General features: G+C 45.6%; 1 protein-coding gene across 2 annotated transcripts in view; it reads left to right on the plus strand.

Moving 5' to 3' along the window:
- Window positions 1-2,252: 2,252 nt before the first annotated feature.
- fnbp1b (formin binding protein 1b) overlaps window positions 2,253-18,302 on the plus strand; it is a 34,973-nt gene continuing 18,923 nt past the window's right edge. For both annotated transcript variants that reach the window (XM_068753333.1, XM_068753334.1), the window contains exons 1-4: window positions 2,253-2,528; window positions 13,343-13,458; window positions 16,304-16,360; window positions 16,579-16,726. In XM_068753333.1, the coding sequence (XP_068609434.1) occupies window positions 2,505-2,528; window positions 13,343-13,458; window positions 16,304-16,360; window positions 16,579-16,726 (345 nt within the window). In that variant the 5' untranslated portion in view covers window positions 2,253-2,504. The remainder of the gene's footprint in view (window positions 2,529-13,342; window positions 13,459-16,303; window positions 16,361-16,578; window positions 16,727-18,302) is intronic.

The raw sequence follows: 18,302 nt of genomic DNA on the forward strand, positions 1-18,302 counted from the left end.
CAGGTGGTGAGGATAGGAGACACCACATCCTCCCCTCTGATCCTGAACACTGGGACCCCCCAGGGTTGCGTTCTCAGCCCTGCTCTCTTCACCCTCTTCACCCACGACTGCTCTGCCATCCACTCCACAAACATGGTTGTGAAGTTTGCTGACGACACCACTGTGGTGGGTCACATCTCCAACAACGATGAGACCCACTACAGAGAGGAGGTCCAGAACCTGATGCTGTGGTGCTCGAGTAACAGCCTTGTTCTGAACACCAGCAAGACCAAGGAGGTCATAGTGGACTACAGGAGGTCCAGGAAGACTGAACACGCCCCCCTGTGCATACGAGGGGAAGCAGTGGAGCGTGTGGAGAACATTAAATTCCTGGGCATCCACATCTCCTCTGACCTCTCCTGGACACTCAACACCAGACACCTGGTGAAGAAGGCCCAGCAACGGCTCTTCTTCCTCAGGAAGCTGAAGCGGGCTGGACTCTCCTCTGTGCTGCTTGCAAACTTCTACCGGGCCACGATAGAGAGCATCCTGTGTCTCAGTGCGACCGTGTGGTACGGCAGCTGCACGGCACAGGACAGGAAGGACCTATCCCGGGTGGTGAGGGCAGCTCAGGGGATTGTGGGTCACCGTCTGCCTGATTTGGACTCTGTTTACATCTCCAGAGTCCAGAGGAGGGCCAGACGCATCTCCACAGACCCCACCCACCCGGGCCACAGACTGTTTGTCCCGCTTCCATCAGGGAAGCGGTTCAGGACAATAAGAAGCAGCACTACGAGGCTCAGAAACAGCTTCTTCCCCCGAGCTGTGAAAGCAGTCGTTCCCTTGTAGCGATCTGGGACACTCTATGCCGGCCCTGTTGCTGCTGTTGCCATTTTGCACTACTGCCTGTGATTCTCACTCTCTCTGTGTGTATATATATTGTTTCTTAAGAGAGTGAATTTAGTTTGTTATGATTTGTGCCTTAAGCCGTGGGCCTTCTCACGATTTTATTATGCTCGCATAATGACAATAAAGTATCTTGAATCTTGAATCTTGAATCTTGAATCCTATAGTCATCTTTACAAATACATACAATAGAGACAAATATGCATACAAATAATAAACAAATAATCAAATTCATCCCTGCAGCAGATAGATTACATTAATAATTATCAATAATCAATAGGCCATTTTCAATAACTGCCTGTCATCTAGGGTCAAGTCAAGACTTCGAGCCTGCCAGAGCGACCCTGGAAAGGTCGCCAGTTCACCTTTGTCGCCTTTGTAGTTCTAGTGTTAAAAGGCTGGGGTCACATCCAGGCTCTCTTTCTGCAAAAGGTGCAAGAGGGGTTTTCATTTTGAGATATGATGATCCACCGATGAATGTAGGATATTTTTTGTTAATGTTATTGTTGCTTCCAAAAGTTACTCCAGACTGGTTTCAGTGAAGGTCCTTGTGCGCCCCCTGCTGGTAAAACATTACCTCCTATATCTTTGATATACTTGGCTATAAATGGTTCAAGTACCGAACTGATTAATGGCTGAAAATGTTCTTAAATAACACCGGACGCGACGTTTTTACTGTATGTGCAGCCAGCAGATTTACGTCATAGTTTATTATTCATTTATCACAGCAGGAAAAGCAATAAGTGTAGCCGAAATCCCAGGTCGTTGAATGTGACACTCGTGTAAATATTAATTATAGCAGTGCTAGTTAAAATATTTGCTGAGAAAGCAGCCGACTTGTGTGTTTTTTTTTTTTTAAACGAATTTATTTTTCTCCATGCCAAGTGACGTCACTCCAAGCTGTTGAACTGTCAACCCCCCTAGATGGCAGTGTTGTGTCACAGCGATACTTTAGCGTCGCCACCGAATCGATAATCTATAACCTAACGAAAATAAACGATCATATATCTGAATTCTTACATAATGAGTCACGGAAATCATCCCAATTATCATAATGATAATGATGATGAGATGTAAGCCAGTATAAATGAATATTGTGGCATCTGACTTTACCATTTTACCATACGTAAAGGGGTAAAGGGGGGGGTATTCAATGCAACATCTGCCACGGGTGGTGACCTTTTTAACCCCTCCCTCCACACCTCCACACCGCCACCATGTTACTTCTAAATGCAAACCTTTTATTTCCACGTGGGGGCTTTTCTCGAGCCACCGACAGCATTAGCGAAGGCCACCCTGCGGAGGCGGCTCTCCACCAATCGCCATTCTTTCCGGACCCGCGCGCGCGCGCTGGGGAGCAGCTGTCATTGGGCCGGAGCGGGTGCCCGCGCGCTGCATGGAGCGCGAGACCATCCCGTTTGAAGATTGCGCTGCAGCTTCTGGCCATCTTGTATCAGACGAGGATGAGCCTTTGAAGTAAAATACGAGTACAGGCGCCCTCCACCTTGTTCTATGACGCTCGCTGACGTCATAGAACCAAAACTCTAACGTCAGTCTGTGTTGCGCTGAAAACACCTCATCCGAGTTGTGGATTATTGCGAGGACATCCTACTGGAACCATGAGCTGGGGGTCGGAGCTGTGGGTGAGTCTGCGCTTGTATCGCCCCGCACTGCGTTGCGGTTCTTCAGCCTCTTCTTGCGTTGTCCGCCAGCATTTATTTTTTAACCCCCGAGCCTTATGTGTGTGTGTGTGTGTGTGTGTGTGTGTGCGTGTGTGCGTGTGTCTTATTTATGCCTCTTGTCTGACACTCAATTTCTATATTAGCGTAACGCGTTGACTGTTAGCTAAAATGCGAGTCAGCTAACCATCCATTTTAGTTCTTATTCCAGCATTTAGAGCCACGCTTCGCACCCCCCCCTCACAATAACAACGCTCCCCCAGCGGCGGTAGCTTGTTCTGGCTTGCATGTTCATGTTGCAGTGACAGATGATTTTTTTCTATTTTTTAGATTTCTATGTCATAAACGTGTAATAATCACTTCATATTTTAGGATTGATTAGAAGAGGTCTCATTAATCTGCTCTGATCTGATTAGCTGTTATGAGCTATATTTATAATTCGTTTCTGGAATAAGATGGCTGGTTAACGCGCTGATATTTCTATTAAATCCAATATCAAATGTATTTACCTTTTAAAAGTCTACATAAGCAGATTTGTAATTAAACTCCAGATATATAATTACAGAGGCAAATCGTCTTGTCCATTTCTTATTTTATTACCTGCATATGAAATGTAGCACCATAAATCTGGGGCTAATTATTCCTGAGCATACAGTGTCTGAAAGGTCTTGGTTTTGACCCAAATATGATGCAGCCAAGCAAGCAAAGCCAGTAAAGTTTTATTCTATCCAAACTTGGGGGGGGGGGGGCTAGAATGACCTTACATTTTACGAATGTTTCAAGCCCGGCGACCTTACTTTATTGAATTCCTGTGCAATTGTGTCACCCAAGTTTAGAATCATTTCCAAGGAATGAACCTGTTGCAGTACGAAACGGCAGTGCCTTGATCAAAGCGGACAATGTAGCAGAGCTATTTCTGCTGCAAACTTTCAAACATTGGCATCATAAAGATGAGAGGACTTTGTCCCAACTATTTTTTTTACGACTTGATAATAAGCAGTTGTTGATTGGGAATTCCTGGGTTTTGTTTTGGTGAGTTTGGTGAGTGCAGTTATTTTGTTCTGTAGAAGCAGCCCAATCTTCTGTCTGGGTGCCGACGATCTACCCGGCAGAGCTGCAAACATGTTCCCACAGGATTCGCTGCTCGTCGAGAACAAATGATGTGTGCGTTTCAGTATACGTGCACTCGTAGGTAAACATGGATGGGAGAATGCTTTCAAGCGACTGCATGAACCTGCAAGAAGGGTCACATTTTATTGACTTAAACTCATGTTGCATCCTTGGTGCTGGATGACAGCGACTTTATTTTTTGTTAAATCAGGGAACACATTTATCCTTTCTAGGACAAAATAAAATAGGCTGAAACACACTGAATACTGCAGTAATTTAGCTGGTCCGAAGTTCACCAGCGCTCCACATTCTTTGCATTTTCCCAGCGATGTCAGGGCCTTTTTAAGCTTTACTACCACATTGCCTGACTGAGAAACGGGGCTACCCAGGTAGCCATGCAAAGCTAAAACAGCCCGAAGGTCTTCTACAAGCTTTCACGTACTTTCAATCTGGAAAATGCTTCAGCGTTTTCTATAAAGCGAGGCTGAGCTTTTGTGGAGAATAACATATTAGCAGCAGATGCTTGCTTTTTTCCTTTAGAAACACCTTTTTCTTTCATCTAAATCCTGGCAACGAGAGGCAGTCACAGCATAACACTGTCCTGCAGGTGACTGTTGCCACCTGAGAGTATACATAGCACACAGTAACAACATCACTGTTACCATGGCAGCCCCCACCCAGAATACCGTGTTCCCCAGATGTCCGTAACGCAAAGATAATGCCGTTTCCAAGACGCTCATTTGAGTTGCAGCCGGTCTGAATATCTGATCATTCAAAGCGAGATTCGACTCAGCACCAGCTATTCCGCATTCAGGCGCTGAAATAATTCAACCTTTTTAACGGTCTTCTTCACTGTCTGGAATAGGTTAGCCCCAAAAACTGAAATGGTGCAACATGGCAGATGAAGGAGGAGGCACCACATGCGCCGCACATTTTTATCACGCTCATCCTGTTACTGCAGTGAACAGGAAGTGAAGTCACAGCTCAACAGGGGTTTCTCAACCTTTGCCAACATCATCTTCGGTAAGACACCGGATCAGGTCATGTTGAAGAATCACTTGATGAAATCTTTTGGTGCATCATTGCAGGACTAGCTCTAGAAACGGCAGCTTGTTACTCGTGTTGTGTTCTCAGTGTCCCAGCAGGCAGCGGATGGATCAGTATGCATCAACACGCATGCACAGTAAAGAGCCCTAAAAAGAGGCCTTATGTTCAGACTCAACCAAGGAAGACGGAAGTCAAGCGTTGTGAAACATGTGACTCATTCTCCAGGAAACAGAAGTCATTCAAAGGATGAAAACAAATAACTATTATATTACAAAATATACACTCTAAGTAGCCGTTCTGAATGAAATGGGTCCAAAGAAAGACACACCGGATTAGCTGGTACCTCGCTAACTGCATGCCGATTCCAAATGAATATCACCATTTGCACCAGCAATACATCAGGAGCTGCTTTCAACTCAATGCGTGGCTATATATCATGACTGTGTCTGTTCATATCAGCTCAGCTAATAATAATCGGCGGATTGAATATCGGTAACACGTAGCTTAAACTCAGGAGAGAAGCCGAGTCTTTTCCCTTGGCTTGACATTTACGTGATTTCAGTCCCTTTCCACCATGAAACCTCGAGATTATTTCGCTTTTCTTGCGGTCGATTTGGGAACTGGATCTGAGATACATTGACCACGTTGCACGTAGGCGTGCACGTAGGCGTGCACGTAGGCGTTCACGTACATCGTCTATGGCATCGTCTAAAGAAGCCTTTCAGAACTTCTTTTCTCTCTGTGTGCCAGACTTTACCCGAGGGGCAGACACAGAAACATTTAATCAAGACCTCGCGGTCTATTTATCGAGATTGCAGTCATGCAGTTGCCGCGGCGACATCAATGCTGATTTCCTGGTTGTGTTATTTGAATGGAATCAAAGGATAAGCTTGTATCAGACTGAAATTTCCTCAGTGTTGTTTGCTCTTGTATCTCATCGTGACTCAGACTCCCCCAGGGTCCGTCCACATCCCCCACAGTTCTCTTGACATGATGGCCGCTATCAGGATGAAACCCGAGCTGCTTTGTTTCCTTCTGTCTGTGTGCTGGAATTGGGATTCGGGCCGAAGGGGGGGTGCTGAAACCTTTGGCAGACAACAATTGACATTAAATCTTAAACTGATGTCCTCCCACCTGCTGAGTCAGCGATACCACTCCGAGTCCATTCACTGCTCGACGGTTTCTCTTGAACCCCCTTGACGGTGAAAGAGGGAAGAATGCGTCCACGTATGTAGGGCCCAGATGGCATGCTGGGAAGTGACAGTAGATTAATGACTGTTATGTGTAAAACCAGAGGACACATTACAATTAAAGGGAAACAAAGTATTGAACAAACTCTGCAGGAAGGTTTGGAATTTACGTCTGCATTGTTTTTCTTGTTATTGTCGACCGATCTATTTTACCCATGAAAAATGACTCAATCCTTCCCACCGCCGACGGTTGGAGCCTCTAATCTCAAGTCATTGCCCCTTCTGTGGTTTGTTAAGTCATCCTGTAATCACCGCCGTTCGGTCTCAGTCACACGAACTCTGACAAATTGCCCCATGAAACCGTTAGCCCTCGGTGTTCCGCTAATTGCTGCCGTGTTCTAAATACTGCGCCATTTGTTCTGTGGCTCAGGAGAGTGAAGCAGTAACATTCGCACTTTGCTCGTGCTTCCACATATACTCCTCCCTGTTTTACGATTTGTGAAGGCGACGGGAGGAGAACGAAGGGCTCCCACCTCTTTTCTTATGTAGTAGAGTCTCATTGAATCGGCACGATGTTTCACACTTAAATGCGCCCCATTGTGAGCCAAAGCTTATTAAGTAAGCGCATCTGGATCACATGACAGCAACAATAAAATGTTGATATACCGGTACATACATGTTGTAAATTTGGAAGATATTTTGAAGACATAAAGTTAATGGCAACAAGAAACTCTATGGTTTTAGATAAATTCATCACTTCCTGAAGCAAACAAATTAAAACCACGAATCATATGTGTGCTAAAGTAAATGCTAGATGAGCAGACATTTCATTTTCATGGTCTGCTGGAGTTTTTTCTGCAGTCTGTTTAGCTTTAGATGAATTATGTTAGCCTTGAAGAGCAACTGAATGTGTGCGTGGGTGTGTGCGTGTGTGTGTGTGTGACAGAACACTCGAGATGCTACGGTAAATGTTATTGGCTGTAGTATCCCAACCCTCCATCCGTCCTACGACGATGACGATGCAGCAACAGAAAAAGAACCGAGACCGTGCGTTTGCTTACGTCACAGTAGCGTTGTGGTTATTCAGCTTTCTCAAATCTATTTACTATTTCTAAGGGATAACAGATGTGGTCAGTAGACATGGCCCGTAAGGCCCGTGAACCTTTCTAGCAGTAAACTTTATGGCTGCTTAATGTTCAACGATTCAAGGCCATAATGGGAGTGCTTTGTGCAGCCATGCGGTTGCCACACATTTGTCTCCCACAGCTCGAAAATAGTCTCACTGCTGGAGATTTGTCCAACTTCCACTCCAGTCCGCTCCTGCATTTCTTTACATTTCTTCTTTTGCTCTGTTTTTCCTATTCTCTGCTTTCACCAGACTGACCCACTGACTTCCTGTGTAATTGATTTTCTTGAAGCTGATCTTGAGGAAGATGTTGGATCAAACCTTCTGTCATGTAGCTGTGAAATATTGCTTCATTCTTGCTTAGTTTCCTTTCAGAGTGGGCGTTACCCGTCTGCATGTTGTACATTGGCATAGAAGACAAAGGGTAATGCTAACAGACGAATCGCCTCCCGGATGCCTTATCTCCGGCAAACCTGAATCGCTCCCAACTCCAGCAGCTATTATCCGTTATTCTTATTAAACATATGCAAAATGTTATTCTGAAGTTTTCTCTGATTCCGCAGAACGTGTTGCGTAACAGAAAAATAGCTTTATCCTACAAAAGGAACAAAAACAGCTGAGCGAGAACAATGGCCAATGTGTCTTTGCTGGCCTGGTGGGATTAATCCTCAGAATGTCAGCGTCCGATTGGTTGGTTAAGGTAGTTACACGGGGAGGCGTAGTAATCGGATTAATAACGGCATCATTTAATCAAGTTGTATTAGTAAAACACTTCTGTTGTACCCGCTCATACTTTTTGTTCTAGCTATAGTTGGTGAGCTTCAATCGACTGATTGTTAGATTATCAGAATACGTGGTGAGTTCATTTCCAATATTACTTTACTGTAAACAGGATCTATACTCTGCTCCGCCTGTGGCTTGTGAGGTATTTAACTCCATAGAGGTGGATTAACTTTATTTGCGGCTCCTTTCCTTTGCTCTGTTGTTGTAAGAAAACCGCGACCATGTTGCGGAGAAGAAGTGAGTTTTTTGTTTTCCTTGACGGCGTTTTTCCCGTCCAAACGGACAAGGAAGAGGAAAAGGAAGATCAGCAACCAGGTCCTCATGACGAGTATCTCCAGGCGCTGTTGCAAATGAAGATGACGAGCACTGTAAGTGGGCAGATGTGATTATTCTAGATTCATTTCTGTCAGGGTTTGAAGTGTTACGAGCCAAGAGTGACAAAGTTTGTCTGTGATATTTACCGTCATAGAGTGCAACAAGGAAAGAACTCCTGCTACGCAAAATCAGGACGCTGCAGTAAAAGTCCCTTTTGATATCTGTGAATGAGTCGCCGCCCTTCCAGTTACTATGACTCACGATTGAGAGGCAGCGATTTCCTGTTGCTTAATCACCACGACGAGGTTTGGCTCTTCTCGTGGACTCGATCGACTCGTACACGGTGACCGACTGACTGCTGAGGGACTCGGCAGAGGTAGCGATACCAAATCCCAGCTGTAGTCTACAGAGGAGGATGCTACATGTGTGCAAACGGCAAAAGACATTCTTAAATCGCAGACCTGCACAGGCGTTGCTTCTATAAATATCTCCATGGCGTGCAAACGTGTTCTAATGCATAAGTTCACCATAAGTTCAACAGCTGTTCATATTTTGCACAAAGTTGGTGGAAGTGAGTCTGAACATTTGTGTACTTTACAGTGGGCATGCATTTTTTCCCCTTTCATTAGGATAATGCCACAAAAGTAAAACAAGATGTTCAAAATCTTCTGAGCATTAAAACAGATATTTATTATATTGGTTTTGTCTTGACACTCGTTTAAACCATCTGAGCCTCTCACACGAAGAGGTCATTTGCTTTCATTGATCTGTTAAATGTTCATTTAAGGGCTTGGCGGGGGCCTTCCAAGATTTTTTCCGGACTTAAACGACCCAAAGAGAAGTAGCTGAGCGCCGTTATTCATTCCTCCAGCACACGATCGTCAGTCTTTGTTCGTATGTGTGGCGCTCAACCATGTTGGTGAGGCCAGTGTCTCACTTTTGTGTGAATCCTAGCGGGGTTGCACTCAGCTATGGAAGCTATTGTTCCACCCTGCTTTCTCATACAAAGCTTGGTGTGTATTTGAGGAAGGGCTTGGCACCCCCCCCCCCCCCCCCCCACTAAATATTTGCTCTTGTTGCAGGACACCCACTATAACATTCACAAACTCATGAATGACAGTCGAGCTGAGCTGCTCTCGTTTATTGAGATTACCGAGTCATAAATAGTCTGTAAAATGCTAGAATAACAATTACAACACTTCAAACATTTCACCATTGTAGGTGTAGGATTAGTACATTTAGTACAGGACCTAAAATAAGGCCAGATTTACAAGAACAAATCAGACTACCTGTCAGATCTGGATGAATGCAGTTTGCAGTCTGTCGTCTCCAGTTTGGGCTTTGCCAAATGAGAGCTGTGGAATAACCTGTTCATGTCGACGTGACTCAGCTTGATTAAAGTAAAAACATCAAATGCAACAAAGCCAACTTTATTGCCAGCAATCAGAAGGGTCCTTCCACGAGGGTTTCTGACCCACCGCCACACGACTCCTGAGCATATATACCGGACAACTGTCCTGCTTTTGGCTCAGCGATTTAAAAGGCTAAAGCAACTATAAACCTTTGTCCTCCTTGCTGCAGAGCATTTATCCCATCAGCGTTCTGGACTAAAAAGGTTAATTTTGCTTCTCTTTTAGCAGCATGGGCCATTGGATTGTTTTCCACTGTTGTGTAGTCATTGTCAGTTGAGCAGTGATGTAACATGCTTCTTCCTCTTTGTTGCGCTTTTATGTCATATTGATTTTTTTCTCTGCTCATCCAAGCAGCACACTAACCTGGTTATGCTGTAATAAACCCAGAAGAACCCCCAGCAGTGTCGATTCAGAGGCGCGGTCTCATTATCACCAATGTTGTTATTACCCTCGTCCTTCGATGGAGAATGTCATTTCCTTCCCAAACCGTCTGGTGTCAGCATAGCTGCATTTCTGAGCCAACCTGTCTCTGAGGTTGACGTGTTGACACGTTATTTGTGGTCAGATTAGAGGACTGTTCTTCCACATGCTTTGCTTATGAAAATTTCATCCAAATCCGTCCAGTAAATGTTGAGTTATCTTGCTAATAGACGGACGGAAATACAGACAGACCGACAGACAGACACCGGCAATTACATATATTCCATCTCTCCTTGACAGAGTTAATAAAAAAAAGGTGCCATGTGAGCTATTAGTAGAATTACTCAGTACTGCCCCTTGTGGTAGTGTGGAGAGGTACAGGTATAATGTTCTGTATTTTAAAAGGTTTTAATGCAATACATTTGGTGGTAATTATATTCCAGCCTTTGGTATCCTGTAGAGGAGACGAAAGAGACATGCCGTAGGGAAAGATCTGAAATGGGAGCTAAATAATATGCATTAGTTCAGATTAACTGCACCATAATCTTCGTCTCGTTGGAAATGGTTGGTGGTCTGCAGGCGGATCCCTAAATAAGCATGGGCTTGTTTTATTACTTCACACGGGTAACCTATATATATTTAATAACTGCTCAGGTTCTCCTTTGTTCTCCCTTTGAATCTGTTCCCCATTTCCTGGATGCTAAAAAAAAATATTTAGCCACGCTGTTCTATTTATTATCCTTCACGTACTACCACAACAGAACACGGATCGCAGCGAGTGGGATTGTTTGTCTCCCCTTCCTCTTGAATGGAGGTCAGGTGTCAAAGGCTGCAGATGAAAGAAAGGAAGTAGGTTTGGGGAAGGAGTCCGTCGTACGGGGGCCATCAGAGAGGTTTTGAAAAATTGCCCTGCATGTCGTTACTGCTGGGCCAGCTGTGTAACCATATCGCGTACGTGAACTGCACACATGCCAGGTTGAGTAACTGTGACGGGGGGGGTTGATTCTACGCAGTCAGACTTTTGAATCATCTGATCTGTTGCTGCTTTGCAGCTACAGGGTTAAAAGTAGGAAGCGAGTCTTTATGTCTTTATCTTACCTAAATGTTTGTGTTCATAGGCGAGTTCACGGCCCCCAAAAGGAGTGGAGCTTATGTGGAATGCTTTTTTTTGTGGGATGTCCGGGAACCTGACATTACTTAAAAACATGCTCCATCCCCAAATCGCCATTAAATCAGCAGGAACAGATATTCCTGTTTGCATGATGGAATGGCTTCAAGGCTTGCGCCTGACGTATTTAATGTGCTGTTGTGTTCAATATTTTCCTTCCTCTGATTCATAATTTATTAAACGCTTTTCCCTCGTAGCTGGAAAATCTCTTTGATGATGGCTTTTCCGTTTTACTCCAGCTCGAACTGCCTGTTCAGTCCCATTTGAGATTAGCACATACATTCATTAGTGCCTCAAATAACTGATCCTGATATCATGATTCATATAAAAATCTGCTTGATGTAAAAAATCGGTACAGCGAAGTGTTTATCCTGGATCCAGGGCAGGATATCCCCAAATATAAAATCCCTTCCCATCTAAACCGCCTCATCTGTCATTCCCACTCCCCCACCCCCCACCCTGGTTCTCTCTCTCTCTCTCTCCTCCCATCCCACTTATTCCACCTTACGCCTCATAGAGCATTGTGCCTGAATGCTGTGGGCAGCCGTGGCCTCAGATTCCTAGTGTTTGTGTTTGAGTGAATCGCCGTCACATCGGTTCCTCCCCTGCTCTCTGGGTTTCTTGCTCCTTCCAGAATTTCAGAACTTACCTGCTGCAGATCCGTCGTTGTTATTTCCTGGACCTGGGGTTTGCAGACATCGCTCCTAACAAAGCCTCTCTCCACTTTGGATACCGCGGACATGGCCCCGTGGCCGCCTCTCACCTAACCTCAGCCTTTCGTTGCTTCTCTTTGGAGAGGAAGCGAGTTTGATGGACAGTTCTCTGGATTTGGACATTTCAGAAAGGATATACATTCCTGAGACGCACTGGATAAGATGGTGCCGCTGCAAAAAAGGGTAATCTGAGTTATGTGTGTGGAGGAGTGTGGAGGAGCGAGGAGAGGGTTTTTACGATGTGGCTGTAGTGATGCGTGATTCTTCCAAAAATGGTCAGTGTGTACTCGTGATTAGTAAAGTAGAAATGCTGTTGGTTCACTTTATTTGACGCGTAGACGTGAGAGCGTGCGCGTCCTCTTTTGGCGTTGTCGAAAGAATAAATGCAGTCTGCATCAAACGGAAAAAAAAACCCTCATGAGAATCCTCCTCTTTGAATAGCAGCTTGTTGATGACCGATTAATCCCTGAAACCCTGAAACTGATTAACAACGCAGACGGAAAGTCCCCCTTACTCAAGGCATTATCTATTGTCTTCCAAGATTAGCATTGTTCAATGCTAATCACATCAGTTGCTCGAGAGAAGTTATCAGCTTCTTAAAGTTCTAATCCTATGAGCGTGCCGTGATTCTAAATACCAAGTACACGTTTAGATACCTCAGCGATGACTGTGTAGGCTGTAGTATGACCACATCCTGTGAAAAAAAGCTTTTAGTGCACGAATGCTTGAAAGATCCTTCCAGAACATTGCGTGGTTTTGATCAGAGGAGGTTTGTCAGACTACCAGCGCTGCTAGCCGGACTCAGGAGGATTCCAGACATGGTAGAAGAGCGGATGGGGGTCTGCTGGAGCGACACCAAGGTCTTTCTTTTCTTTAGAAATCCTCTCGTTTTGAGCCGTATGTTTGTCCTTCTGTGAATCTGCATCTCGCATGATGTGCTGTCGTTTCCGAGGACGTCCCAGCCAGCAGGAGGTTGCATTGTTCCTCACCAAGTCAGGAACAACTCATGAATAATGAGGTCAGCCCGAACAGCTGCTATTGGTTACCAGTAGAGTCGCTGCTGATGCTGGCGCTTGTTCTTACTATGAACTGCGCTGAGCCTCTGCCAATAGGCCTCACTTCAAGATAATGCAAGCTTCAAATGATTGCATCTCCAGAGCACAGCGCCAGCCAGAGGCCAGGCATGCTGGACGCCTTTATCCGATCAGCAGCTGGAAATAACCGTGTCGACGGACACGTACACGTCCCGTTACTCCGGCTGAGTGGAGGCAGATGCGCAAGAGTCCGACGACAAACGAAGCACGACTCAAAGACACTCAATATCACGTGATGCTTGGCATTCGATCGACTGTGGAATCACGCCAGGGCTAGCTACAAGCACGTTGATGAAATCGTTCATTGCGTTTGTCTCGTCTTCCGTCATTCTGCGCACTCGATACGTTCTAATCAGCCCTTCTTCTTCCTCTTCTTCTTCCTCTTCTTTTTTTTTTCCAGGATCAGTTTGAAAACTTGGAGAAGCACACGCAGTGGGGGATCGAATATTTGGAGAAGTACACCAAATTTGTCAAGGAGCGATCGGAGATTGAACTCAACTATGCAAAACAAATTAGGTGAGTGCTGACAATGGCCCATATTCGGTGTTGCTGGGCTATGATTGATTGCGGGGGGAGGGAGGGGGGGGGTACTGTTTTCCACCCAGGTGAAGAAGATAAACACCCCCCCCTTCTGTAGGAAGAGTTGATTTACGGAAGTGTTCTTGAAATGAGAGAGGCGATCTTCAGCAGCAAACTATGCACAGAGCCGTGACCTCTGACCTCAATCTGTAGGAGGAACTGAAATAATAAGAAGAAATACATCAGACTGCATTAATGAGCATAAAACCTTTTCCTGTCCTGCAGGCATGCTATTATTGTTGCTAGCATCTTCTTTGAGCAAGAGGAAGTCAGGTTGCGTGTGTGTGTGGTTGGTTGGTTGCGTTTCCATAGAGACGAGTAGGTATCAACATTATCAACATGTCTGACCCAGATTGTTCCCCCCCAGTTAACACAAGTGTTTGCTCCGCCCCCTCCAGTCCACACGCTAACAGCATGTAAGCCCTGCACCCTCCCCTGTCCTCACGCTAACGGTGTTTTGGTGCAGTCGCTGATTTTTTTAAAAGGCGGTGGAAGCAGGAACGTCCTGCATTAAGGCTGTCCACATTTTAAGACCCCCCCCCCCCCCCCCCCCCCCCAACACAGTAGGAGAAACCCCTTTAATCCATAATCCTCATCTTAAAAAGAGACCCGGCAATATGGCTAATGCTCCCAGTATTGACCCCAACCCTCCATTTTGAAGCAGCTAGCCAATAGCAGACCAGTGTTTCCACTCTCTGCCGATCGTACCACTCCTCTTTTAGGGAGATGAGCAGATTAAGATAAGAGGACTAGTAGTCTGTGTTTACATGGATCCGTGAGCCTTTTGTCACTCAGAGGCAGCATCCGTATCTTACTTACTGGGTCTGAATTCTTTACAAATGAAGACAAACATAATCATAAACCACGTCATGATATTCCATAATTCAATTGTTAGCATCTGTTTTGAATATATTGGATGGGGGCTGGGGGGGGGGGTCAGGCTCACTGTGCCTCCGCAGGTTGGCTTTTATTGGACCTCACACCCGACAGATGGTGCGGATGTTTTCAGTCGTGCTGCTGCTGTCGAACTGCGTCTCTCATCTCCTGCATGCGTGCGCCTGGATGTGCGTTGGCACACTTACCGGTGGCTAAAGAGGAAATTAGGACGTACTGACAGGATAGCTTGAGTCATCGTGTCTTCCTGTTAACACGTTGTGTATCTCTGTTGTGCTGCTTAGCTTTAGCCTCTGGACTAATTATCTGCATTAATCTGCATATAGCCTACATTCCTGACCCGTTTGCAATGGTATTAATGACTATTACACTTTTTTTCCGGTTCCATCAACATACCAACCCCACTCGGCGCTAATCCAGGAATAACCCTATTCCACTGCATCGGTGTAAACGTGCACAATGCTCCGGTCGAGTCAACACCTCACCAATCTCTTCCTCCTCCCACAAATTCTGGTCTGACATAATCCATTACACAGAGACAATGAAATTCTAATCACAAAAGAGACGGGGGGGGTGAGATGGAAAAACTGTAAGCAATATGCAGCAGTCACGCAGACGTGGTGTCAGCTTCCATTTTAGCAAACATACAGCCAACAGCCACATCTAACCCTCCGAATTAAACGCTGTCTGCTCCCTTAATCTGCCCAATTTTGTTCAATACGATACGAGGCGGGTGGAGACACGCATGACACGACTTCTTGCTGTAAGTGAATGAATGAGCCGAAGGGAATCTGTGCTATAATAAGAAACGAGGTTAGAGTGACAGAGATGCATTTAGATCTGCCTAGCAACAGCGTAAACACCACCGTGGGGGGGGGGGGGGGGGCGGGGGTGTTGTTGGCAGAGGGATCTGGATGGAGGGCACACACACATTCCATGTTTCATTATTTATTTCAGCTGCATGCAATCCGAGGCGTTTAAATTTAATGAGTTAATAAAACGCTTATCGAGGGTATCCAGGTAACCACAACAAACTTATCAGCTCTCAGAGGCAACTAATATTAATTTATAATAACCATCTCGATTCTGACATAAGTACAATAATATATATAATATACCATTGTGTGTAATGATGCACTGAATAGAATTCATAATTATCATTGCATTTATTTTAGGATTTGTCTCAAGATAAATGTCTAAGGTTACGATGCCTTTCTGTCAGCTGCAGCTTTGGTAAATGTATTATTACCTCGTTTGTGTTGGTCTGTGTGTTTTGTGTGTGTACTTGCACTGCTCTTTAATTAGTCAGAGGAACCCGAAGGCACAAGTACACGATGTACATCTGAATCCATCAGGACATAGTACGTGCTATTACGCTCTGTCGACAGAGCAGCCATCAAACAGAGCTCCAGAACGCTTGGCTGGTGATAAAACGAATGTGACCGGAAGTACTGGAGCCCGTCAGGCGACACAAAAGATGCTCGGGTGACGGAAGGACATCAGACACAGATTTGATGACTGTGAGCGACATCTTCCATGTCATTTTGCCTCCCTCGGCCTCACCACTCTCATCCTGCTCCACAAACACGCAGCCTGAGTCGCAACAAGCGCGGCGGCTGCATAAGAAAAGCACACTTGTTTCCGGTGACTGGCTTTCCGTGCAATACCCCCTGTGGTGACCATTTATGGCCCGGAGTCAGTAAAAGGGGACGTGGTCGCCGGAGCAGAAAGCAGTCTGCTGCATTGAATGGTGTGCTGGATGATCCTTTGGCAGGTCCACAAGGGCAGCGTCAGGGAAATATAAGGGCAATTGTGTGCGCCATCCACGGGCTCTTTGGAAAGATGCTGTGAGAAACGTCTGAAAAAGCGAAACTCTTTGTCCTCACAGGAATTTGTCAAAGAAGTATCAACCCAAGAAGAACTCGCGAGAAGAAGAAGAGAGCAAGTAAGATAAAGGATCTTTTAATTCACTAGTGAACAGTTAGATGATTCAGGAAAACCTCAGGAACTGTATCGCCCATGAAAACCTACATTTATTTTACTGTTTGCGCTGACCCTGCTTCCTGTTCTTGGTCATTAACGCCAACTTCCATAGCTAAGAACTACGATTGGGTTTGCTGCTACACCGCCATTCCTCCGAACGCACTTCCTGTGTCCCACCAGGTACACCTTCTGTCGAGCCTTCATGACGACACTAAACGAGTTGAACGACTACGCGGGTCAGCACGAGGTCATATCGGAGAACCTGACGTCTCAAATCATCGCTGAACTTTCACGCTACTTGCAGGAGCTTAAGTCCGAGAGGAAACTGGTGAGAAACCTTGTTCTGATCGTTGTGCATGCTTGATTCCTTGTTCTTTATCGCTGTGCTGTCCATTTTATGTGATTCGTCCCATGCCAGTGCAAACCACACGTTTATTTTAGCAGCAGAAACTGTGACCTACGATAAATTTAATAGTTGTTCCCTGATTCTACTTCTAACTGTTCCCTGTTACAAAAGATTTGTGCACCGCATGCGACGCTTAAATGTCTCGGACACTTTCTTCCTTTCTGCTTCTAAGTCATTTGGATGAGCGCTGAACCTGCAGTGCAGGATTCATAGATAACAGCGTGGGGCCCATTGAACTCGAGGAGTTATACTTTTTTAGAGTATATTTTAATCATGTTAGTTCGTAAAAATAAAAAAGGTTGTTGCTCCCTAGTTAAACATAGGAAGCACTGGATCACATCTGTGGTGATTCTCAGCTCCGTTACAGTTGCAGCACCATGAAAGGGGCTTTCCGGTTCTTCTGACGGGAATCATAATCCCCCCCCCCTCCATGCCTAGTTTGGCACTGCATCTGGATCTTGCGTGTCCAGTTACAGGGTCCACGGAAGGACCGCTGCTCCTCAGAGGCTGCAGGATGCACCCCCCCTCCCCCCCCGACCTCTCTTCCTCTGCGCTAGCTGCATTTTCCTCGTCTTTTTGTGTTAACACGATTCTCATTATTTCCCTATGGCTTCTCCTTTACTGCCTCCACACCCCCTCAGTTGATCTGATTTCTCAGCATATATGGTTGTGTGTCCCCCCCCCCCTTCCTTAATCTGTCTGGGAACAGTATTCAATGAAGTATCACACATGCTTTATGTGCACCCCGTGAGTTAATTCGCTTCTTCAAGCTTCTTATTTTTATATTTTGGGCACGTCTAATCTTTCGATCTCATTCTGAGGATTTCGTCCATGTTCATTTCTTTTTTAGTTAAAAGCTGATGTCACGCATCGTTGGTCATGAGTTTGATTCTGCAAATTAAATGACAGTGTGTCTTCAGTTAGCCCGTCCTGGGGGGGGGGGGGGTTTCCCCTTTATGGCACGACCTCATAATTGATGGTGTGTTTTTCCGAACAGAGGATCATTTCATGAACAGAACAAATCGTTTTTCAGTCATACCACGAGTCGTGGCGGCTCGGTGGCGCAGTGGTAAGCACTGTTGCCTCACAGCGAGATGGTCGCGGGTTCGTTTCCGGCTTGTGGCCATTCTGTGAGGAGTTTGCATGTTCTCCCCGTGTCTGCGTGGGTTCTCCCCGGGTTCTCCGGCTTCCTCCCAACACCAAAGACATGCAGCCTAGGCCGATTGGTGACACTAAATTGCCCGTAGGTGTGAGTGTGTGTGCGGCTGGTTGTACGTCTCTGTGTTGCCCTGCGATGAACTGGCGGCTTGTCCAGGGTGTCCCCTGCCTCTCGCCCATTGACTGCTGGGATTGGCTCCAGCTTGGCCCGCGACCCGATAACGGACTAAGCGGTTAGAAAATGAAATGAAATGAAATGAATACCACGAGTCGTTGAAGAGGAAATGTATCAGTGAGACTCATGAATACTGGAGAACAAGATTCATTTCAATGTGCAGAG

This window comes from Brachionichthys hirsutus, chromosome 19, assembly GCF_040956055.1.
Source record: "Brachionichthys hirsutus isolate HB-005 chromosome 19, CSIRO-AGI_Bhir_v1, whole genome shotgun sequence".
Classification (NCBI taxonomy): domain Eukaryota; kingdom Metazoa; phylum Chordata; class Actinopteri; order Lophiiformes; family Brachionichthyidae; genus Brachionichthys; species Brachionichthys hirsutus.